This window comes from Sebastes umbrosus, chromosome 22, assembly GCF_015220745.1.
Source record: "Sebastes umbrosus isolate fSebUmb1 chromosome 22, fSebUmb1.pri, whole genome shotgun sequence".
NCBI classification, from domain to species: domain Eukaryota; kingdom Metazoa; phylum Chordata; class Actinopteri; order Perciformes; family Sebastidae; genus Sebastes; species Sebastes umbrosus.
This window is the reverse complement of record NC_051290.1, coordinates 1,353,924-1,372,811: the sequence shown is the minus strand read 5'-3', so window position 1 is coordinate 1,372,811 and position 18,888 is coordinate 1,353,924. Positions and strand designations below refer to the sequence as shown.

Genomic DNA, 18,888 nt, shown 5'->3' with positions numbered 1-18,888 from the left:
TGGACATCATAGACTTCTATCATAATGTTCTAAACACATTTTTACTATTCATCTAATTCATGTTTATTTATGACTAGAACAACTTGACTCACAGTGCTGAGCTGACTCGCAAATTAATCTTCAGGTTCTCAGCTTTCAGATGATGTTCAACACTTCTATGTGACATCTACTGTTGACCTGCTTTCTCCCCCTAAAGACCCCCTGGACCCTCTAAAGACCCCCTGGACCCCCTAAAGACCCCCTTGATCCCCTAAAAACAGACGGCTCTATTGTGGGTCTCAGAGGGTTAATAACTGAGTTCAACTTTAAACACAGTCTGGTGATTGGGTCTGATTTCCTACGCTCAGAGTGTTTGTAACTGATCACTAGAATAAAATATTACAGCTTCAATCAAAACCACCAGGAATAATATCAATATCCTTTTATTGTCTTAGTAATTTAGAAAAGGGGAGAGTTCAGGAAGTAGTTGTTAGGTCTGCTATCTCACCAGAGGCCTGGACTACGAAACTGGTTCTCTTCTTATCAGGGTAGATCTCCATGGTCACTGATGCTGAACGGCTAACCTGTTCTGGAGCAGGTTATGTTCCAGATCAGAGATCAACTTCTATGAAAGCACCTCCTACTGACCGATCAGAGCTCGGTGTGGTGTTTGTATGATAATATCACACACATATGAAGAAGTTTAAGTCATAATCATAATAAAAACAACACAGTCTAAACTGACAAATGCAGGAAGAACAGCTGGATTTATGCTGGGGGTGTTTACCGCTTTGAATTATGTTTTTATATTTATGTATTTTTACTTCCTCTTGAGTCTGTTTCACACCTTCAGAGAGGAGGAACAGCTGAAAGACGCAACATCATACTCACAGTGTAAAATAGGTGTAATCTATTCATCTATTACACTCTGAAAAGTTATTTATATTTAGACGACTATATCTGACTTTTGAGTGTTCCTCTAAATTAATAAATCTGTTAATTTACACATTCACACATCTGGAGTTTTTTCTTTTTCCAGCTGTTCTTTCTGCATTTCATATCCAGACTGAGAAACTCTGAGTTGACTTACCGAGTTGATAACCAGCTTCGTAGTTCAGTTTAGTGAGATCTCTGCTGTTAGGTTAAGTGAAGCCAGATAACCAGAAGAGACCCTGGAGATGATGAACTCGCTTCGTAGTGCAGGAGACCGTTATCACCAAGCCCTCAGGAAGTGCGCAGGTCGTCGAGCCCAACTCCCGTAGTGGCCAAACGACGGTACTACAACTTCCGTGTCCTTCAGGTGATGCCGTTGGGTCCATAAAGACTTTTCCCATAGACTTACATTGGGAAAGAGATGTCTGTAACTCAGAGGATAATCTATTTTAAGGTGAATCAACTCCCCAGTATGAACACTCTAATAGTCCTTATGGAGGTCTTAAAAGTTGTAAAACGCACTAATAGCTGAATCCAGAGTTATTTCCCTTCCTCCGTTCATGTGAATGAGACCCAGTTCGAGGCTGGAGAACAAGCCGCGACCGAGCGCATGCTCTACTGCGCATGCTCTACTGCGCATGCTCCATGTGCCCAAGATCCGGGTACTTTTCCAGACGGAGGTCGAGCTATTTAGGCTTCATGCGCCACTGAGCAGCTGTCAGGGCAGATGTGCAGCGAGTCGAGAGCTGCATCCCAAAGCTCTTAATGCATCCCTGTTTCCCTCACTTGCGTCTTTTCCTTGCGTCTTAGTCCCTCCCACCAGGGAAGCATGGAGAGACGCAAGGAAACCATGCGAGGAGAGAGGAAACGAGGAAACCATGCGAGGAGAGAGGAAACGAGGAAACCATGCGAGGAGAGAGGAAACGAGGAAACCATGCGAGGAGAGAGGAAACATGAGACGGTCGTTTCCTCTGAAGCGTCACGTGAAGCGAGTCCGTTTCTGATGACAGCAGCAGCTGATCACATCTGGATCAGCTGTCAGTCAGCTTTAACAGCTGTTTGTGTCTGAACTGATCTAATACTAATAAAGACAAGTGCAAGCTGCAGTCTGTATTCATACTGTGGACTGAGTCATGCTTACTTTATATTATTTATTCATAATTAGCGTCTGTAGTTATTGATATTCTGATTGTGATTTCATTATTTCATAACCCAGAATATGACTATGGTGTGTTTTGAACACTGGACATTATTTATTAGGCTAAAGGGAAAATGTAAATGATGTAACTCATATCAAACCAGACGTTCAGGAATGATCAGCCTCATGTGACTGAATGGAAATGAGGATAAATGATGTAGAAGGTGTTTGTTGCTGACAGACAGACTCTCCTTCTCTCTCTGACTTTAATAGTTTCATTAATAAAAGTTAACGGGGGAAATAACAGATCATAAAAAGACAAATCATTCTAATAAATGCAGAAAGTTATTCTAAGTCTGTTTGTCAGGTTTTATAAAGCTCTCTCAGTGACAGACTGCTTCACTGAAGGAAGAAGCAGAGATACTGCAGGTCCTTCTGCTGCTGCTCAGAGCTTCAGTTAACACACATTATAACTAGATGGTGAATCAGAAGACAACTAAAATATAAAACCTTTAATCTGTGATCTGTCTTCACTCCGGTATAAAACTCCAGTGATGTTCAGAGGTAAAGTTATCAGATCAGTCTGATCAGCAGCGTCCAATCAGTGACTGATATCCAATAAGGGGGCGTGTCAGTCGGTAAAAGACTTCCGTGGAGGATATACTGGTGTATCCTCGCTCATAGCTCCTCCGGCAAGCCTCCTCGCTCCTCGCTCCTCGATCCTCGATGCACAAATAAGAGCTTTGGGACGGTCTTCAAGATGGAGCACCAGAACAACTTCCGGTTCAAGCGAGGAGCGAGGAGCGAGGAAACGAAAATTAAGAGCTTTGGGACGCACCCAAGAGGTGCTTCTCATTTCATCATTTTTTGCCTCCTCGTTTCCTCGCTCCTCGATCCTCCGGCTGTGACCCGGAAATTGATCTCAGTCCTCCATCTTGAAGGACGTCCCAATTCATAAAATGCGCATCGAGGAGCGAGGAGGCTTGCTGGAGGAGCTATGAGCGAAGATACACCAGTGTATCCTCCAGTGTTTCCTCCACGGAAGTTTATCCGTATCGGTTATTGATTGGACGCTGAGCCGATCAGACTGATCTGATACATCAACATCACTGCAGTTTTATACCGGAGTGAAAACAGATCACAGATTAAAAGATTTATAGTTTAGTTGTCTTCTGATTCACCATCTAGTTATAACCTGTGTTAACTGTAGGTGTGAACAGCAGACGGAGCATGTTGATGGTGAAGTGATCCAGCAGCAGGAGGACCTGCAGGAGCTCTGCTTCACACACCGTCACTGAAGGAGTCTGACTCTGAAGGAGTCTGACACTGAAGGAGTCTGACACTGAGAGGGGTTTATAAGAGCTGACAACAAACAGACCTCAATCAACTTTCCTCATTTATTAGAAAGAGTTTTCTTTTGATGATCTGTTATTTCCCTCATTAACTTGTATTAAGCATCCAGTTAAATTCAGAGAGAGAAGGAGAGTCTGTCTTTTATACCTTTTACATCATTAATCCTCATTTCTATTCAGTCACATGTGAAGCTGATAATTCCTGAGCGTCGGGTTTGATATGAGTTACATCATTTCACTTTTCCCTCAAACATTCAGCCTAATACATAACTTCTACTGTCAGAATATAAATTAATACAGACGCTAATAATGAATAAATAATATAAAGATATTGATCCAGTAGAGATGGTTCCTGAGCCTCTAAGCAGGACTCAGTCCACAGTAGAGATGGTTCCTGGTTCTCTAAGCAGGACTCAGTCCACAGTAGAGATGGTTCCTGGTCCTCTAAGCAGGACTCAGTCCACAGTAGAGATGGTTCCTGGTCCTCTAAGCAGGACACAGTCCACAGTAGAGATGGTTCCTGGTCCTCTAAGCAGGACTCAGTCCACAGTAGAAACACAGACCAGCTGTTATTCATGTGCAGGTGTTTGTTAAACAGAGAGAAACACTGCTGCTCTGATAACTCTGTTTCTTTATTAGTATTAGATCAGTTCAAACATAAACAGCTGTTAAAGACGACTGACAGCTGATCCAGATGTGATCAGCTGCTGCTGTCATCAGAAACGGACGTCGCTTCACGTGACGCTTCAGAGGAAACGACGTCTCATGTCTCTAAAAACATATTTCCTCGATTCCTATCTCCTCGTGTCTTTTCCTCGCCTCCTCCGCTCGCATCTCCCGCGGGCGGAACTAAGACACGAGGAGAGGAGTCGAGGAGTCAAGCCGTATAAAAGCACTAATGGGAAAGACCCAAGGTGCATCAGGGAATCAGCTATGCAGAGGCAGCAAAGAAGGTTTCAGGAGGCATAAAAGTGACAAAACAAAATAACACTGTGAATGAAGATGTTGTAAAATGTGCAGGGTGTGATAAGTTGAAGGAGGAAACTCTGCTAGTCAGAAAAAGTGACTTTGTGCTCTTTATGGCAGAAATAATCAACTGTTCGGCACAATCAAAAAGTCGCAATGAAAGGATTAAATTAATTGTCAGATCAGCTGAGAAGTACCTTGAAGTGAATGGGAAACAGTTAGAAACATTCTGAATGAAGATACACAATCCTCTCAAACATGGGCTGGATCCTCTTAATGGTGTTCATTCTGCTACAATGGAATGTGAGAAGCTTAATGACAAATGGACAGGAGCTTAAGAAGTATATTGATAATTTACAAAAGAAACCTAATGTAATCTGTATACAACAGACATGGTTGAAACCACAGTGGGATTTAGTTGTAAAGGGATATTCTGTAGTTAGAAGAGATAGGGAATCTGGTAATGGTGGAGGAGTTGCAACCCGTGTGTTATTAAATAGGTCTTTCAGTGACAGACTCTTTCACCCGCGGTGTGTTAAAGAGAGATACCACAGCTCCCTCTGCTGCTGGAACACTCTATCAACAGATAATAAAGATCATCTGACCTAATGTGGAGAAATATCACTTCATTACCAGGTTGGAATAGAAATAAACAGGAATATATGATACATATTGAGTTAATTGTTGGAGTTATGGAGAAGGTGTAGGATCATATGCTTCTTCCAACTTCTCTTCGGACATGTCATATTTATTTATGTTGATTATTTGTTAATTGGTTGTTTACTGTTCATTTTATTAGTTATTCTTTTTTGTTTTTTACTGAGGTATTTGTTACATGTTCGAAATAAATAATTAATTAAAAATAAAGTGAAACGAAATGGTTGTCACTGTCCACTCATATTAAACATGAATCCCAATTAGTGTATGAGCGTATGAAAATAATATGCAAGATAAGCATATAGTTTGTTATTATGAACGGCCGAATGGTGTGTTGCTTTAAATGCTGCAAGGAATCGTGGGATGTTATTCTCTCGTTTCCTTTGGTAAAGGATGCTCCAGTGTTTCCTCTGCTAAAGGAGATAATAAAGGAAGCATTGAAGCTCCTTTCCTTAACTTTTGGTGAATTTGAACAGCTCTTATCACGGCTGCTACTGAGGTACTGAGAGGGTCATTTCACTCCGTTAGGAACCTTCCTGAGCAAAAAGGACTATTCGAACGCAGCCCTGCTCTCAGGAATGAACGGGGCCAACGCCTCCAACGCTGTATCCAGTTCCCTTAGTACATCCATGGTTATCACTCCCAGGGCGTCAAATATAGAGGCTTTGTCACGGCCATCGACGTCCGGTATCGCTGCACAAGGCACCCTTTAATACTGGTATGAAACGCACCAGGCGCTCCATTAATGTGAACCCATCCACAGCAACAGTAACCGCTCTGAGAAAGTGCTCCGGCAGTGTGGTGACGTAGTTTAAAGAGCAAAAAGACACACAGCGGGTGCAGATTGGCCTTACAGGTTAATGCACTGTTCTGTAGTGCTGTTTGGTATTTTCTCTGTAGTAGTGGTAAAAACACAGCTAAGTATGTTTATTAAAAAAGTGTGAATCATCCATTCATTCAGTTATGTCATTGATTCTGGTTGTTGGCTTGACTAGACCCGCTTGACCTACTGAGCCACCCGGGTTGAGCTACTGGAGCCAACCGGAGGGGAAGCGGTGGTCGACCAATCAGAGACAGAGAAAGGTTTGGTTCAGAAAATAACCTGCACAGAAAGAGGAAGTCCTCGCCTATATAGAGAGCTGTATTTCATTCTCAGACAGTCAGCAGCAAAACAACATGGGGGTCACCGCTCTGTGCTTCAGACTGTGTGAGTACTGACTTTATTTATTCTTTATCTACCTTTAACATCCTGTATATCCAACCGTCTGTCTGATATTCAACTTTGCTCCTTTGCTCATCCAGTGATGCTTGAATTCACTCTGCTGAACAGTTATACTCTGAAAAGTGGTGAGTAACAAATAGAAACTCCTAAAGATACTAAACATTTTGCATCATTCTGTCTATCTAAAGGACCTTTTAAATCTGTATGTGTCTCTATGCTGTGATTTAAGTTCTTACAGTTATGTTTAATCTTTTTGGAGAGGTTGAGTTTAATGAATTAATCTCCATGTCACTAGCAAATACCAGAATACATTTTGCAAAAAAAATCCCATTTTAATCTGTCACAAGGTGTAGACAGCTACTGTACAGTGGTTTTGTTGATTTTGTTTCCTATGTCATAGTTCTGAACGTTTCTTTTGGGACACTATAATTTCTTTCTCGGTTTCAGATGCAGCTTTTCTTCGTGTCACTCCAAACAGACTGCAACACTTCGAACACAACTCTGTTACTTTTGACTGTAAGGGATCTGATGGCTCGACTCATTTGAGAGTGATCAGGAATACTCAGGAATCTGATGTAAAATGTGATACTAAGACGCCAACAGGGTCCTGCACCATTAAGAGAGTTTATCGATCAGATGGCGGAGAGTTCTGGTGTGAGACTGAAGGAGGAGAGAGGAGCAACAGTGTCAACATCTCCGTCACCGGTAGGTTTATAGCATCTCCAAAATCCACTACATATCTATTTTAACCTGTCATTCAACTGATGATATGCATTGTTCTCAGATCAGATCAAGACAATCAGGTTCACCACGTGTTACCTGGAATTATTGAAGAAAACGTTTCCGTTTTCCTCTCACGCCTCCACGGTGAACGGAGAATCAAAAACCGGAGGAGAGTCTTGATGAATTGAAGTAAATGAGGGTCTTTTACAAACTCTCACACAACCTGTGCAGAATAATCCAAGTCTCACTTATCCGGTCGTATGCTCACTACTTCATAAAACACACACATCTTCACTAAAACCTGACTATTCAAAACACTATACGGCCAATATACTTCAGGCGAGTAGTGAGCATACGAATGGATCTTGGATTATTCTGCACAAGTTGTGTGAGAGTTAGTAAACTGATGTTTTCATGTAGTTCTGCTGTTGTTAAACGCCCACCCACCCCCATTTACTTCAATTCATCAAGACTTTTCTCCGTTTTTTGTTTCCCCGTTCACCGTGAACGCGTGAGAGGAAAGCAAAGGTTTCTTCAATAATTCAAGGTAACACGGGGTGAGTCATTGATATACAAATGGTCATTTCATGGGTGAAGTATTCCTTTAATACTTTTTATTCAATGTATATTTTTACAGAATCTTGCTAAATGTATAGGCAAATGTAAAAACGTGCAGTCACAAACTGATCAACAAATCATTTTTCTATTTTTAGTTTCTAATTAAAGTTCCTAAAGTATGTGTTTTGTCTATGTCTATGGTGAAATCTAAAATGTCTTTAAACATGACACAATCACTGCTAAACTATGGTACAGATGTGTCTGAGGACTTTGTCTGGGATGCCTTCCTCTCTGCCTGGAAGCACACTAGGAGTAGTAATACTTATAAATTCCCAAACTAATCTGTAACTTCAACCTAAACCAACCAACTCGTGGGCCCTTCATGGCTTCTATTATTAGGGCTGTCTGTCACATTGTTAAATTACTGCTTACTTGATTAGATCAGCGTTCTATTGTGAGTAATTCTAGTTGTGAGTTTGTACATAAAACTAACGTTTTACTGACATGTTGCTCAGCTGGAGATGTGATCATGGAGATTCCTGCTCTTCCTGTGACGGAGGGAGACGATGTGACTCTGAGCTGCAGAAGTAAGACGACTTCGTCCTCCAACCTCCCGGCCGGTTTCTACAGAGGTGGCAAACTCGTGCAGAGCAGTTCAGCCAGGGAGATGACCATCCACAATGTTTCCAAGTCTGACGAAGGCGTCTACAACTGCCGCATCTCTGGAGTTGGAGATTCACCAGGAAGCTGGCTGGCTGTCAGAGGTCAGACAGAACAGTGTTACAAAACAACATATAGACGAGTTGTATATGAGCAAATTGATGTCACCTCTACTTTGACAAATGTAGTTGTTTGAAGCTTAATATAAATTCAGTATGGCTGTTTTTTAAAGGAATGTGCCTGCCAGTGTCGTAAACATTATGATCATTGTGATGTGATGTTATCAATATTTATATTTTGCAACTTTTTCACGTTTAAAAAAATATACATTTACACTTAAAGTTCCATACGTAGTGTTATTTGTAATGTTATAGCAAATATCGTTTTTCCTACCATCTCTCCAACATCATCTCATGAAGAGCTCCTCTCCGAAAACGACGACTCCGACGACTCCAACTCCGACTCCGACGGCTCTCAGCTCCTCATCCTGCTGTCGGTCGTCGTCGTCACCATTTTAATGGCGGTTCTGATGCTGGTGGTGGTGGGAGTCCTTCATATGAGGATACACAGAGGTACAGAGAAGTTAACTTCATCACCGTAATATGATATGTATCAATAACGAACCACTTAAACAAGAAAGCAACCGTGTAAATCACTTCCAAAGGAGCATTAAAGGTCCCATATCGTGCTCATTTTCAGGTTCATACTTGTATTTTGTGTTTCTACTAGAACATGTTTACATGCTGTAATGTTCAAAAATTCTTTATTTTCCTCATATAGTCTGCCGGAATATACCTGTATCCACCCTCTGTCTGAAACGCTCCGTTTTAGTGCATTTCAAGGGAATTGCAACGGAATTGCGTTGCTAGGCAACAGTTTGGGTCAATGTTTACTTCCTGTCAGCTGATGTTATTCACATAAAGTGCAACAGGAAATAAACTGGGACACATTTAGAATGTTTACGTTTAAAACCGTGTAATGATCTAAATATATTGTAGATTTGTGACATCACAAATGGACAGAAATCCTGACGGCTTGTTTCAAACGCACAATTTTCTGAATACGGCTGCGTGTATTTCTCCGTATATTGAACGTTTTGATACTTTAACAGTATTTATATATCACTTAAACCTGCTTTATAATATAAAAGACATGAAAATCTCACTTTTTACAATATGGGACCTTTAAAGTCAAATGCCGCCTTCAACAAGCTCAACCCATCAGATGTTTTAGGTTATAAGTTTGAAATTAGAACCGTGATTGTAAGAAACTCAAAAACTATTGCAAGGCTGCGCTGAAGCAGCCGTTATATTATATATATTATATATATTATATATATATTGTATTGATGGTTACTAAACAGTTCAAAACAGACATATAAACAAGTAATTTCCTGTGTATCAAATGATGTTTCCCAGAAAGAGCTACAGTCTAGTTTAACTATACAATAATCTAATGTTGTGGGGAAAAACAACCGAACTAACCAACAAATGTACTGAGCTATATCCTGTCTTCCTTTATATCTATTTTAAAACACTTGTGTTTGTAGTATTCTTTAATATTTAACAGTTTTACACAGTTGACGATGTTACACTAACTGTACAACGCATCAGTGTGAATCAAGTCGGTTGTTAAATATTTTACACTTTTTGAAATATCAAACCTTAAATGTCTTTTCTGTGTTTCTGTTGATGTCAATATATTTTTGCTTTTCTATCCGTCAGTTTCCTCAAAGACGCCAACAGCAGCGTCACGCTCAGATGAGGACAATCAAAATGGTGAGGACTGTAGTTGTTTATAACAACTTTGTAAGCTTTTTAACTTAATGACTAAAGAATTAAAACTAAATGTGTTTTCTGTGTCAGTCTATGGAGAGGATGCTGCAGAGGATCTAGACGACGTGACGTATGCAGTCGTCGTCACAAAACCCAGAAAAAACAAAGGTAACCTGGTGTAAGGAACACAGCAAGACTTTAATGGATTACTTATATATTTATTGTTTTATATTTGATAAGCACATGTACACTTTGAGAGACACAGGGTATATATCATCTTTAAGAAGGTTAACCACAGAGAAAATGAAAATAACGAGAAGAGTCCCTGTCTTTCATGTTGGAGGTGACAGTTGAGGTGTCGGTTGAGAGAGCAATACCATGTGGATTATTTTTACATTTTCTCAGCGTGTGGCTCACTGGGTGTTTTATTTAAGACGCTGCAGATGCTGCTGATAATTTGAGCCTCCATCTCGAGTCCAACAACAGCAGAAAACCACAAACTGATGAAGGTGAAGGGTCCTTTTCACCCCTTCAGTCTATTAACAGTATTTATAATTAACTGTGTGTCTCTTGCTTTCTGATGTTTCTCTCCTTCAGATGATGATGATGAATCCTCATTTCAACCTGTTTACTCTACTTTGATGATGAGTAAAACTCCACATGATCTCCAACAGGGTTCGTATGTTATTCACATGCAGGTGGACAATTTCACATATTTTCTAAGAAGCTGCTCACACAGCACAACTACAGACATTTCAACATGACATCTTTATCTGGTTTAAGGTCCACATGTAGAACTCACCCGGGAGTTAAGGTTGTTTTGACTGTTATTGAGTTAAGGTTTTACTGACAATTATTTTGTTTATTTTGTCTTTTATTTTGTTTATGCTGATGATTATTTTGTTTATTTTAACTATTTTTTTGTTTGTTTGACTATTATAAGTTAAGTTTATTTTGACTATTATTTTATTTATGTTGACTATTATTTTGTTTGTGTGACTATTATGAGTTAAGATTATTCTGACTATTTTGACTTATGTTGACTAATACTTTATTTATTTTGACTATTATTTTATTTATTTAGATTATTTTGTTTATTTTGACTGTTGCTGGTTTTTTTTACCATTTGACTATCATATGAATTAAGAATATTTTTTATTATTTATTTATATCATTCTGTTAAAAAAAAAAATATGTTCAGATTTATTGTGTATTAACATGAATTATACTTGTTTCTAAAGCAGAATCCGGATTATTAAACTCCGCAGCGACTCCGAGGTCCACAGCAGCCGAACACTCAGAGCAGGATCTTCTCTACGCTCCGGTCCTGAAGGTAATGACACTCACAGCAGCAACTTCCTCTTAATCTCACTAAGCACTCTTTTATAAGTGATGTTGAACTCTCCACACTACAGCTGTATGTATGCTCCTTTAAATGTCAAAATAATCAGCCAAGAACACAAAATGTATTAGTTACGGTGTGGTACAGGACACTGGTCCAGACTTTAGTTGAGAGAGATGAGGGAGTTAAAAACTAGGGTTGATCCGCTGCAGCGTTGATGAGTAGACGAGTTGCAGGTGTGCAGCTTGTAACAGGTGAATCAGCTCTGCAGCAATCAGAGAGACAGGAGAAACCAGACCGTGATCTCCGTTTATAGTCCCGCTCACAGCTGAATGAAGCTCCCCTCTTTAAGATGTAGTGTATAAATACAGCGGTGAGCTTTTGGACCAACTTCCCTCTCTCCGATGGAAACTGTCTTAACGTTTCGTAACCATGGTTTCACATCAAGCGGCAACTGTTATACAAAACGCTAATAATTAATAAGCTAAATAAGAAACCGTGTGGGGAGAGAGGTGGCAGGTGTATTGCCAAGATTATTTTTACATACAAGGAATCTGGTGTTTTGGTGCATAAACAAGAATCATAGAATAGAAAATTACAATATATATAGAGATATATATTGTAATTTTCTATTCTGTGATTCTTGTTTATGCACCATTCTTGTTTATATCTATATATATATATTTATATATATATATATATATATGTTTAAAATGAAAGCTTGGCAAGAATATGCAAAGATATATTCTAGGGGATGTGCCAAGGTTCACAGTATTAAGAATAAAAACAGTTTGCAATATACAGAGAAACTAAATATAAAACTGACTCACGTGCTCCATTGGTGGCATGGAGAGCTGGAGACACAAAAAGAAACGGTCGTGACAATATTAGTGTTAATCAGTAAATGTTGTCTTCCATAGAAGAGATGAAGGTTTGCAGGACACCGAGGCCTTGAAGACGCCGACCTGGAGTGACGACATCTCTAGTCAACTGAATGACTTGAGGCTGAGCTCTACAATTTCTTTTATTTGCTAAACTGTTGAAACACACATCTGTGGTTTCACTTACTTCACTCAGTGACCCAGTTAGAGGCCACATAGAGCAGAGACAGCTGACTGAAGAAGACTCCGTGTTAATGTGTGAAAGAGAAGAAGAAACATTAATAATGTTGAATGTGAGGCTTTGTGTTCAATTTATTTGTGTTTTTTTTTTAACTCAGCAACAAAAGCATGTTATCCAATAATCATCCAGCAGCTACATGAAACCTTTCATATCTCAACATGTTGTATTTGTGTTTTCTGTTCACTCTGTAACAAAACACAAGTCATTAGCTTATAAATATAGCTACACTTTCCATTTACACTTGCACTTTGTGAAGCTTTAAAGTGAATTCAAAACAAAAGATGGCAGATTTTGTATATTAGAAATAAAGAGAGTATAGTGTTTGTGCATTTATTAGTCCTGTTTTAACTGTTCATCTGGACGATGTGATCAGTCAGTACAGCAGCAACAGTTTACTTTTATTGCGGTGTAACAGTGAAACCTCGTCGTTCTATCTGCTCTGTTCACACGTCTGTTTATCAGAAGCAGCTTTTTCATGCCCTCACTGTGGTCGACCACCAGCATGATGCTGTCACATCAGTCCGACTTGAAGCCACACTGATGCATTTATTTGGTCTCTATAATAGAGTCGGGGAGTCTTCTTCTAAATTGGCCCACTTTTTACTTTCTAAAAGTAAACTTTTAAGTGTACTTTAAGTGTAAGAACAGTCAACTTTGAGTAGACAACTAGTTTACATCCGAGTTGTATTTTGTACTGCAACTACACTATGAACTAAACAAGTGAATAGGTATACGGTTAGTTTAATAGTTATATTAAACTTGTAGCCCACTTTTTAGTTTATGAAAGTACAAGTAATATTGACATATTACCCTGTCCTATTGGAAATGTATGCCAAAATGTCAGTACGTCAGTTAGACTGACAGCTATGTAGATATTAGTATTTATCATATTCAAAAACCTCCTGTTTCAGACTAAAAGAGCTATCATAAATAATATTATATCATACAGTATAAGAGCATGCAGGTTAAAATAATAATAATAAAACAATAATAACATGACAGGCAGTCTTGTATTTAGGTTTTATTGAAGCTCTCACACACTGGTAACTCATCACCAGTATGGATAATAACTCTCACTCTGCCTTCTGCTGTAAAACCAAACACCATCATCATCTGTCTCATCAACACATCTCTTCTTCCATAGAGAACTGTTATTGCTCAAATATTCTGAAACACTTTATTAATCAGAATTATTTTGAACTTGCTGAGAATACGGACACAGCTCTCTGAATGTGTTTGATCCCATTTACATGTGATAACAATCAGACAATAAACACAACGGAGAAGAGAATTAATGAAGCTTATGGAAGGAATGCAGGGAGGCTGTGAAAGACGAAGCAACAATGAAAGGAGGAGAGAAGAAAACCTTATCTTTAAGTAGCAACAAAGAGAGTTTAACAGCAGTGATCAACACAGTAGTAGAGATAATGCTCTGAAAGAGAGTGATGGAGAGAACTGGAGTTGATATACTGCAGTGTTGATGAGTAGATTGATTAAAGGTGTGCAGCGTTTGACAGGTGATAACATATATCCTGAGTATATCTATCTCCCAGATCCTCAGAAACTGACTTATTCATGTGGGGAGAAAAATCAATATGCAACATTAGCTGCTAAACATGATGACTGTTGTCGTATATTAAGACACAACACAAGCTCTGAACATGTTTCTGATTGATTACATATATAAATGAGTGTGTTTAAAGTGTGTTTGTTATATTGTCGTTATCTATTTAGTTGTCTTGTGTGAAATATAATTATTCAGTAAGAACTGCAGGACAGACGGAGATCTTTGGGTTTATTTCATAAAGGACATACAGTATCATCACACTGATGCAACATATTACAAACTGGTAATAAAAAGACAATTTAGAAGTTTAACATGATGCTGAAAAGATAAATAAAAAAGCTCTAAATGACATTTCTTGTTGTCAGTGCAGTCACAGCCTCCTCCACAACATCTTTATTTACAATGAACTCAGACCATGAAACATCATAACATCCAAAATTATGAATACAAAACATCATGCACTCTTAGTTTTCAACAATAATTAAAGCAACTGGCTGCATTTGGTTTGAAAGGCAGCTGGAATACTATGTGTTTCCTCTACAAGCAGACAACGTATATTATAATTAGGGATGTCAATCGATTAAAATATTTAATCACGATTAATCGCATGATTGTACATAGTTAATCATAAATTAATCACGCATTTTGATCTGTTCTAAATGTACCTTAAAGGGATAATTATCAAGTATTTAATACTCTTATCAACATGGGAGTGGACAAATATGCTGCTTTATGCAAATGTATGTATATATTATTATTAGAAATCAATTAACAACACAAAACAATGACAGATATTGATCCAGAAACCCTCACAGGTACTGCATTTAGCATAAAACAATATGCTCCAATCATAACATGGCAAACTGCAGCCCAACAAGCAACAACAGCTGTCAGTGTATCAGTGTGCTGACTTGACTATGACTTGCCCCAAACTGCATGTGATTATCATAAAGTGGGCATGTCTGTAAAGGGGAGACTCGTGGGTACCCATAGAACCCATTTACATTCACTGATCTGGAGGTCAGAGGTCAAGGGACCCCTTTGAAAATGGACATGACAGCTTTTCCTCAACAAAATGTGGCCCCACTTTGGAGCGTTATTTAGTGTCCTTCCCGACAAGTTAGTTTAACATGGTTGGTACCGATTGATTCATTAGGTTTGCTAGAGCCTCTGAAAGACAGTGAGGTCAGTCTCAGAGGGTTGCTTTCCATGTGTTTCTCCCTCTGTTTTCTCTGTCTCTTCCTCTGTATTCTCCACATCACTGTGTACTTGTGCTGGCGGGGGCTGGTCTGATGTTGTGTTTTCTTTCTGGATGTCATATAAAATTGAATTTTCCCTCAGGGGATCAATAAAGTGCCTTCTTGGGACTGGAATAGGGTTTAGTATAATTTTAGGACACATATTACTGTGCATTTTTGGTTAGTCATTTTCCTCTGTTTAGAAACACTAGGTGAAGGGATGGCTGCCATTAGAGTGTTTTGTTTGATTAGCTTGAGAGTAGTTAAAATAGAGTTGTATTTCTTGTTTATATCTAGTTGTTTGCCAGCACGGCTGTGATTTTAAGTTCTAGTTTGTAGCCGTTTTACTTATTTATTTTGGCGTCATCTGAAGCCCGTTCTTATTTTTATTTTACATATCAACACACTTGCGTTTGCTTTTGTTTGCTGCAACATTGTTTGTGATTGTGTGCAGCCTGTTTTGCATCATTTGATTGTCCAGTGCGTGATCTAACTGAGGAATTACACATGTAATTAGAAAATAACACAGAACGTCTCAAAGTAAGTGTCATCATTATGATTCAGCAGAACAAAAAGTACATCAATAAAAATGTAATCTTTATTACATTTGATCACAGATTAGATTTAATGTGAATAAATAGATTTACTGTCTCACTTCTTTGTGTTTCAGTTATTCTCAGATTTGCTCTCATGTTTAGTTTAATCATGTTTGTCTCAGCAACAAATCAAAGTCACATGGAGAAGGTAAAACAATGATTTGGTGAAAAGATGAACCTCAATGTTCTTGGTCATCAGCTCCTTCATTTCTCTCTCAGCTTCCTCTTTCTTCTGCTGCTGATCACAGATCTGTTTGTTAAAGTGGGAGAGAGGAGAGATGAAGTAAATGTTCACATTAACGTCTGGATGAATTCTCATTGTGATCAGCTGGATGATGAAACCTGTTCATACTCAGACAGTTTGACTCAGTTTACTCTGAGTGGATTAATACTGGAAACATAACACTGATTTATCATCTGTTACATCAACAATACTGAATACAGAGATGCTTCTGCTTTAGAGTTATAAAATACCATACCTACTACCTGCAGGAAGAATGTAACTGAATAGTTATACACATTTGTATTACTAGTTCAGTGTCTATCCAGAACATGTCTGTCTACAACAGACTGAATGTTTGGTCTGTGGTGTTGCTGCTTGCAGCTTTCTAGAGAACTGATCATACAAACAACTAAACACTCAACTCTGCTCTTCATTGGTCCTCAGTAATACACCTGATATAGTTGAGTCACATCACGACTACTCAGAAACACCGGTGAAATTCAATCTGGTTCACTGGGAAAGACACACTCAAGTCTGACTACTAGTGGTCAGAAACACTGATGAAATACACTTATCAGATGTATTAATTACCAGATAGGTTTATTCAAAGTTTATTAATATTAAACAAAATATCACCAATCTTGTCCCTGCATGTCCTCTGGTCCTGATCGTTACACCCTCCTAGTGTGAAGTAGATTGGACTCTATTTTTGTGACCTCAATAAACATCTTCATTGTTCTTTATTCTGATGAGAGTTAAAACAATTGTATTGCAAAAGAGACTTCATCTTTTCCAGTGAACAGCACTGAGAACGTAACATTGTGTTGATCTGAGTGGTGTGTAGGTGTTTGTATATGGGTGTTTACATCTTTCATCAGCTGGCTGATGCTTTCATCCTTCATCTTCAGTTATACAGTTTACATATTTCTGCCTCAAAGTTATGATTATCTTTTTTTGTGTTGAGATGTGTTGTGCTTACCTCGATATGTGAATTTTAATCATCCTTTTTTTATTTTTTCATTTAGATTGATGATCAGCTTTGTTTGACGAAACAATCATTTAGAACGGGGATTATTATTCACAACCTGCAGCTATAATCTTTTACTGTTTTACTTCCATTATTGTATTTAAGCAACACAAACACAGAGTTATTTGTTCATTTGAATAGAAAACATATAAATGAAAAAAGGATTGAGTGGTTTCAGTCAAGAATGTAAGAATGTACAAATATCACTCTATGAATGTAAAATGATATTTTTCTTTATATAGTGTAAGTTGAGACAAATATAAAAAAAATACATACTTGGAAGTTGATATACTGATATAACTGTACAGCATCTGGGCTTGATAATAAAATGTCAAACATGTATTTATCTTTGTATCTGTTCATTACAGTATGGGATTATATATAGACAAGATTGAATTACAAACAATACAGAACATAGATTAACACCAATAAACATTCAATCCAGTAAACATAGAAAATAAAAGTCCCTGAGTTAGTTCAATATTGGAGATTTCAGAATGATATTTTACCTTAACAATGAAGAGCAATGAACAATAAACATAAAACAAATGCAGATATTTCACCACATTTCAAACTAAACATATTTTGAGTTGTTGAATTTACAAGAAGAAGAAGAAACGTAATAAAGTTTGATTGATCAGATCAAACAGAGATGTTCTCCAGTGTTTACTGATCATTACAACATGTGTTTTTACAGGAAGAGCTGAGTCCTGCTGTTCCTGATGTTTAATGTTTACATCACTATTTACCATTCAGAATGCATTCTGGTGTTACTGATGGTAACTACCCTTTACCAAGGAGCAAATAGATAAGATAAGATAAGAATGAAAGCAAGTATGACAGCTGGATAATTAATAACTGCTCATTAAGTATGAACTGAGTTGATATCGGACATCAGTGGTACTGATGAGGAAGAACTTCAGATTGTCTGCATAGCTCCAGGATGTCAAGTCCTTCCAACACAGCTCAGTGGGCTGAAATCGGCCACCACCATGGCCAGACATCTGTAAAATACAGAGGTCTCAGACTTACAAACAGAATCATTGAATCATTAAATAATGAAAGTAATCTTCTTCTTCTTCTTCTTCTTATTATTATTATTGTACTAATAATAACAATAACAACAACAATAGTAATGTTATTATTATTATCAATAATCAAATCAACAAAGACTCACAGTGACGTTGCTTCCAGACGTGAGTTCAAATGATTTCTCAAATGTGTATGAGATGATTTTTTCATTGACCCGCGTTTCTAACCTCCAGTCTCCCAGTGGTTGGTCCTGAAGGAGGGAAATTAGGCACCAGAGGGAGGATGAGACTAAAAGAGACTAATACATTAATGTTAAGCTGCCTTCACATGATAAGAAATGTGCTCTTCACTCATCACAAGGTGCACAGTGCAGGTATGATATGTCATCAGAAAGTGAGCAAGGAAAGTGATTTACTGTTTCTAGGCAACAACAGTTGCAGCTGTTATCTCATTGGTTGCGCTCTGACAGGTCAGCAGCAACCGAGGTCAAAGCTGAAATAATTTGAACTTTGAGTGCAGCGCTTGGTGGCAAATTTGAGCGGCAACACCAGCACGGCAATTTCACTGATCATGTGTGGGCAGGCTTTACAGATGAATTCATTGTGTTTATACAGTAAATGATTGTCTGTTATTTCCGTCTTCTCATGAAAACAAGAGAAAGTGATTCTGGGGTCAACATCAGGTCATTATCTTGGTTTGTCCCATCAGAATATCCCAGGATGCACTTGGTTAACATACTGCTGAACTGCTATACATTTAACACTTATAAAGTACTCAT

General features: G+C 38.3%; 4 protein-coding genes and 2 long non-coding RNA genes across 7 annotated transcripts in view; 2 read left to right on the top strand and 4 right to left on the bottom strand.

Annotated features, from left to right (window-relative positions):
• The window catches only part of LOC119481866 (butyrophilin subfamily 3 member A2-like), a 54,934-nt gene extending 53,484 nt beyond the window's left edge, over window positions 1–1,450 (bottom strand). The window contains exon 1 of the mRNA XM_037759178.1: window positions 1,070–1,450. The gene's annotated coding sequence lies outside the window, so the exon portion shown is untranslated. The remainder of the gene's footprint in view (window positions 1–1,069) is intronic.
• Window positions 1–18,888, bottom strand: part of LOC119481829 (butyrophilin subfamily 1 member A1-like) — a 69,045-nt gene that overhangs the window by 21,668 nt on the left and 28,489 nt on the right. The window lies entirely within an intron of this gene.
• Window positions 1–18,888, bottom strand: part of LOC119481826 (golgin subfamily A member 6-like protein 6) — an 83,187-nt gene that overhangs the window by 58,087 nt on the left and 6,212 nt on the right. The gene's annotated exons all lie outside the window — the stretch shown is intronic.
• The window catches only part of LOC119481851, a 30,690-nt gene continuing 17,818 nt past the window's right edge, over window positions 6,017–18,888 (top strand). The window contains exons 1-6 of one of the 2 annotated variants that reach the window (XM_037759145.1): window positions 6,017–6,232; window positions 6,328–6,372; window positions 6,695–6,952; window positions 8,044–8,292; window positions 8,608–8,760; window positions 9,913–9,966. In XM_037759145.1, coding sequence (XP_037615073.1) covers window positions 6,202–6,232; window positions 6,328–6,372; window positions 6,695–6,952; window positions 8,044–8,292; window positions 8,608–8,760; window positions 9,913–9,966 — 790 coding nt within the window. In that variant the 5' untranslated portion in view covers window positions 6,017–6,201. The remainder of the gene's footprint in view (window positions 6,233–6,327; window positions 6,373–6,694; window positions 6,953–8,043; window positions 8,293–8,607; window positions 8,761–9,912; window positions 9,967–18,888) is intronic. The other variant, XM_037759148.1, reaches the window with a different exon arrangement.
• Window positions 10,088–12,579, top strand: LOC119481917. The gene is made up of 4 exons (XR_005205308.1): window positions 10,088–10,131; window positions 10,561–10,638; window positions 11,208–11,296; window positions 12,226–12,579. It is a non-coding gene; the product is annotated as an uncharacterized LOC119481917 (long non-coding RNA).
• On the bottom strand, window positions 17,296–18,628 carry LOC119481921. Its single transcript, XR_005205312.1, has 2 exons — window positions 18,256–18,628; window positions 17,296–18,082 (listed from the first exon to the last, which is right to left on the bottom strand). It is a non-coding gene; the product is annotated as an uncharacterized LOC119481921 (long non-coding RNA).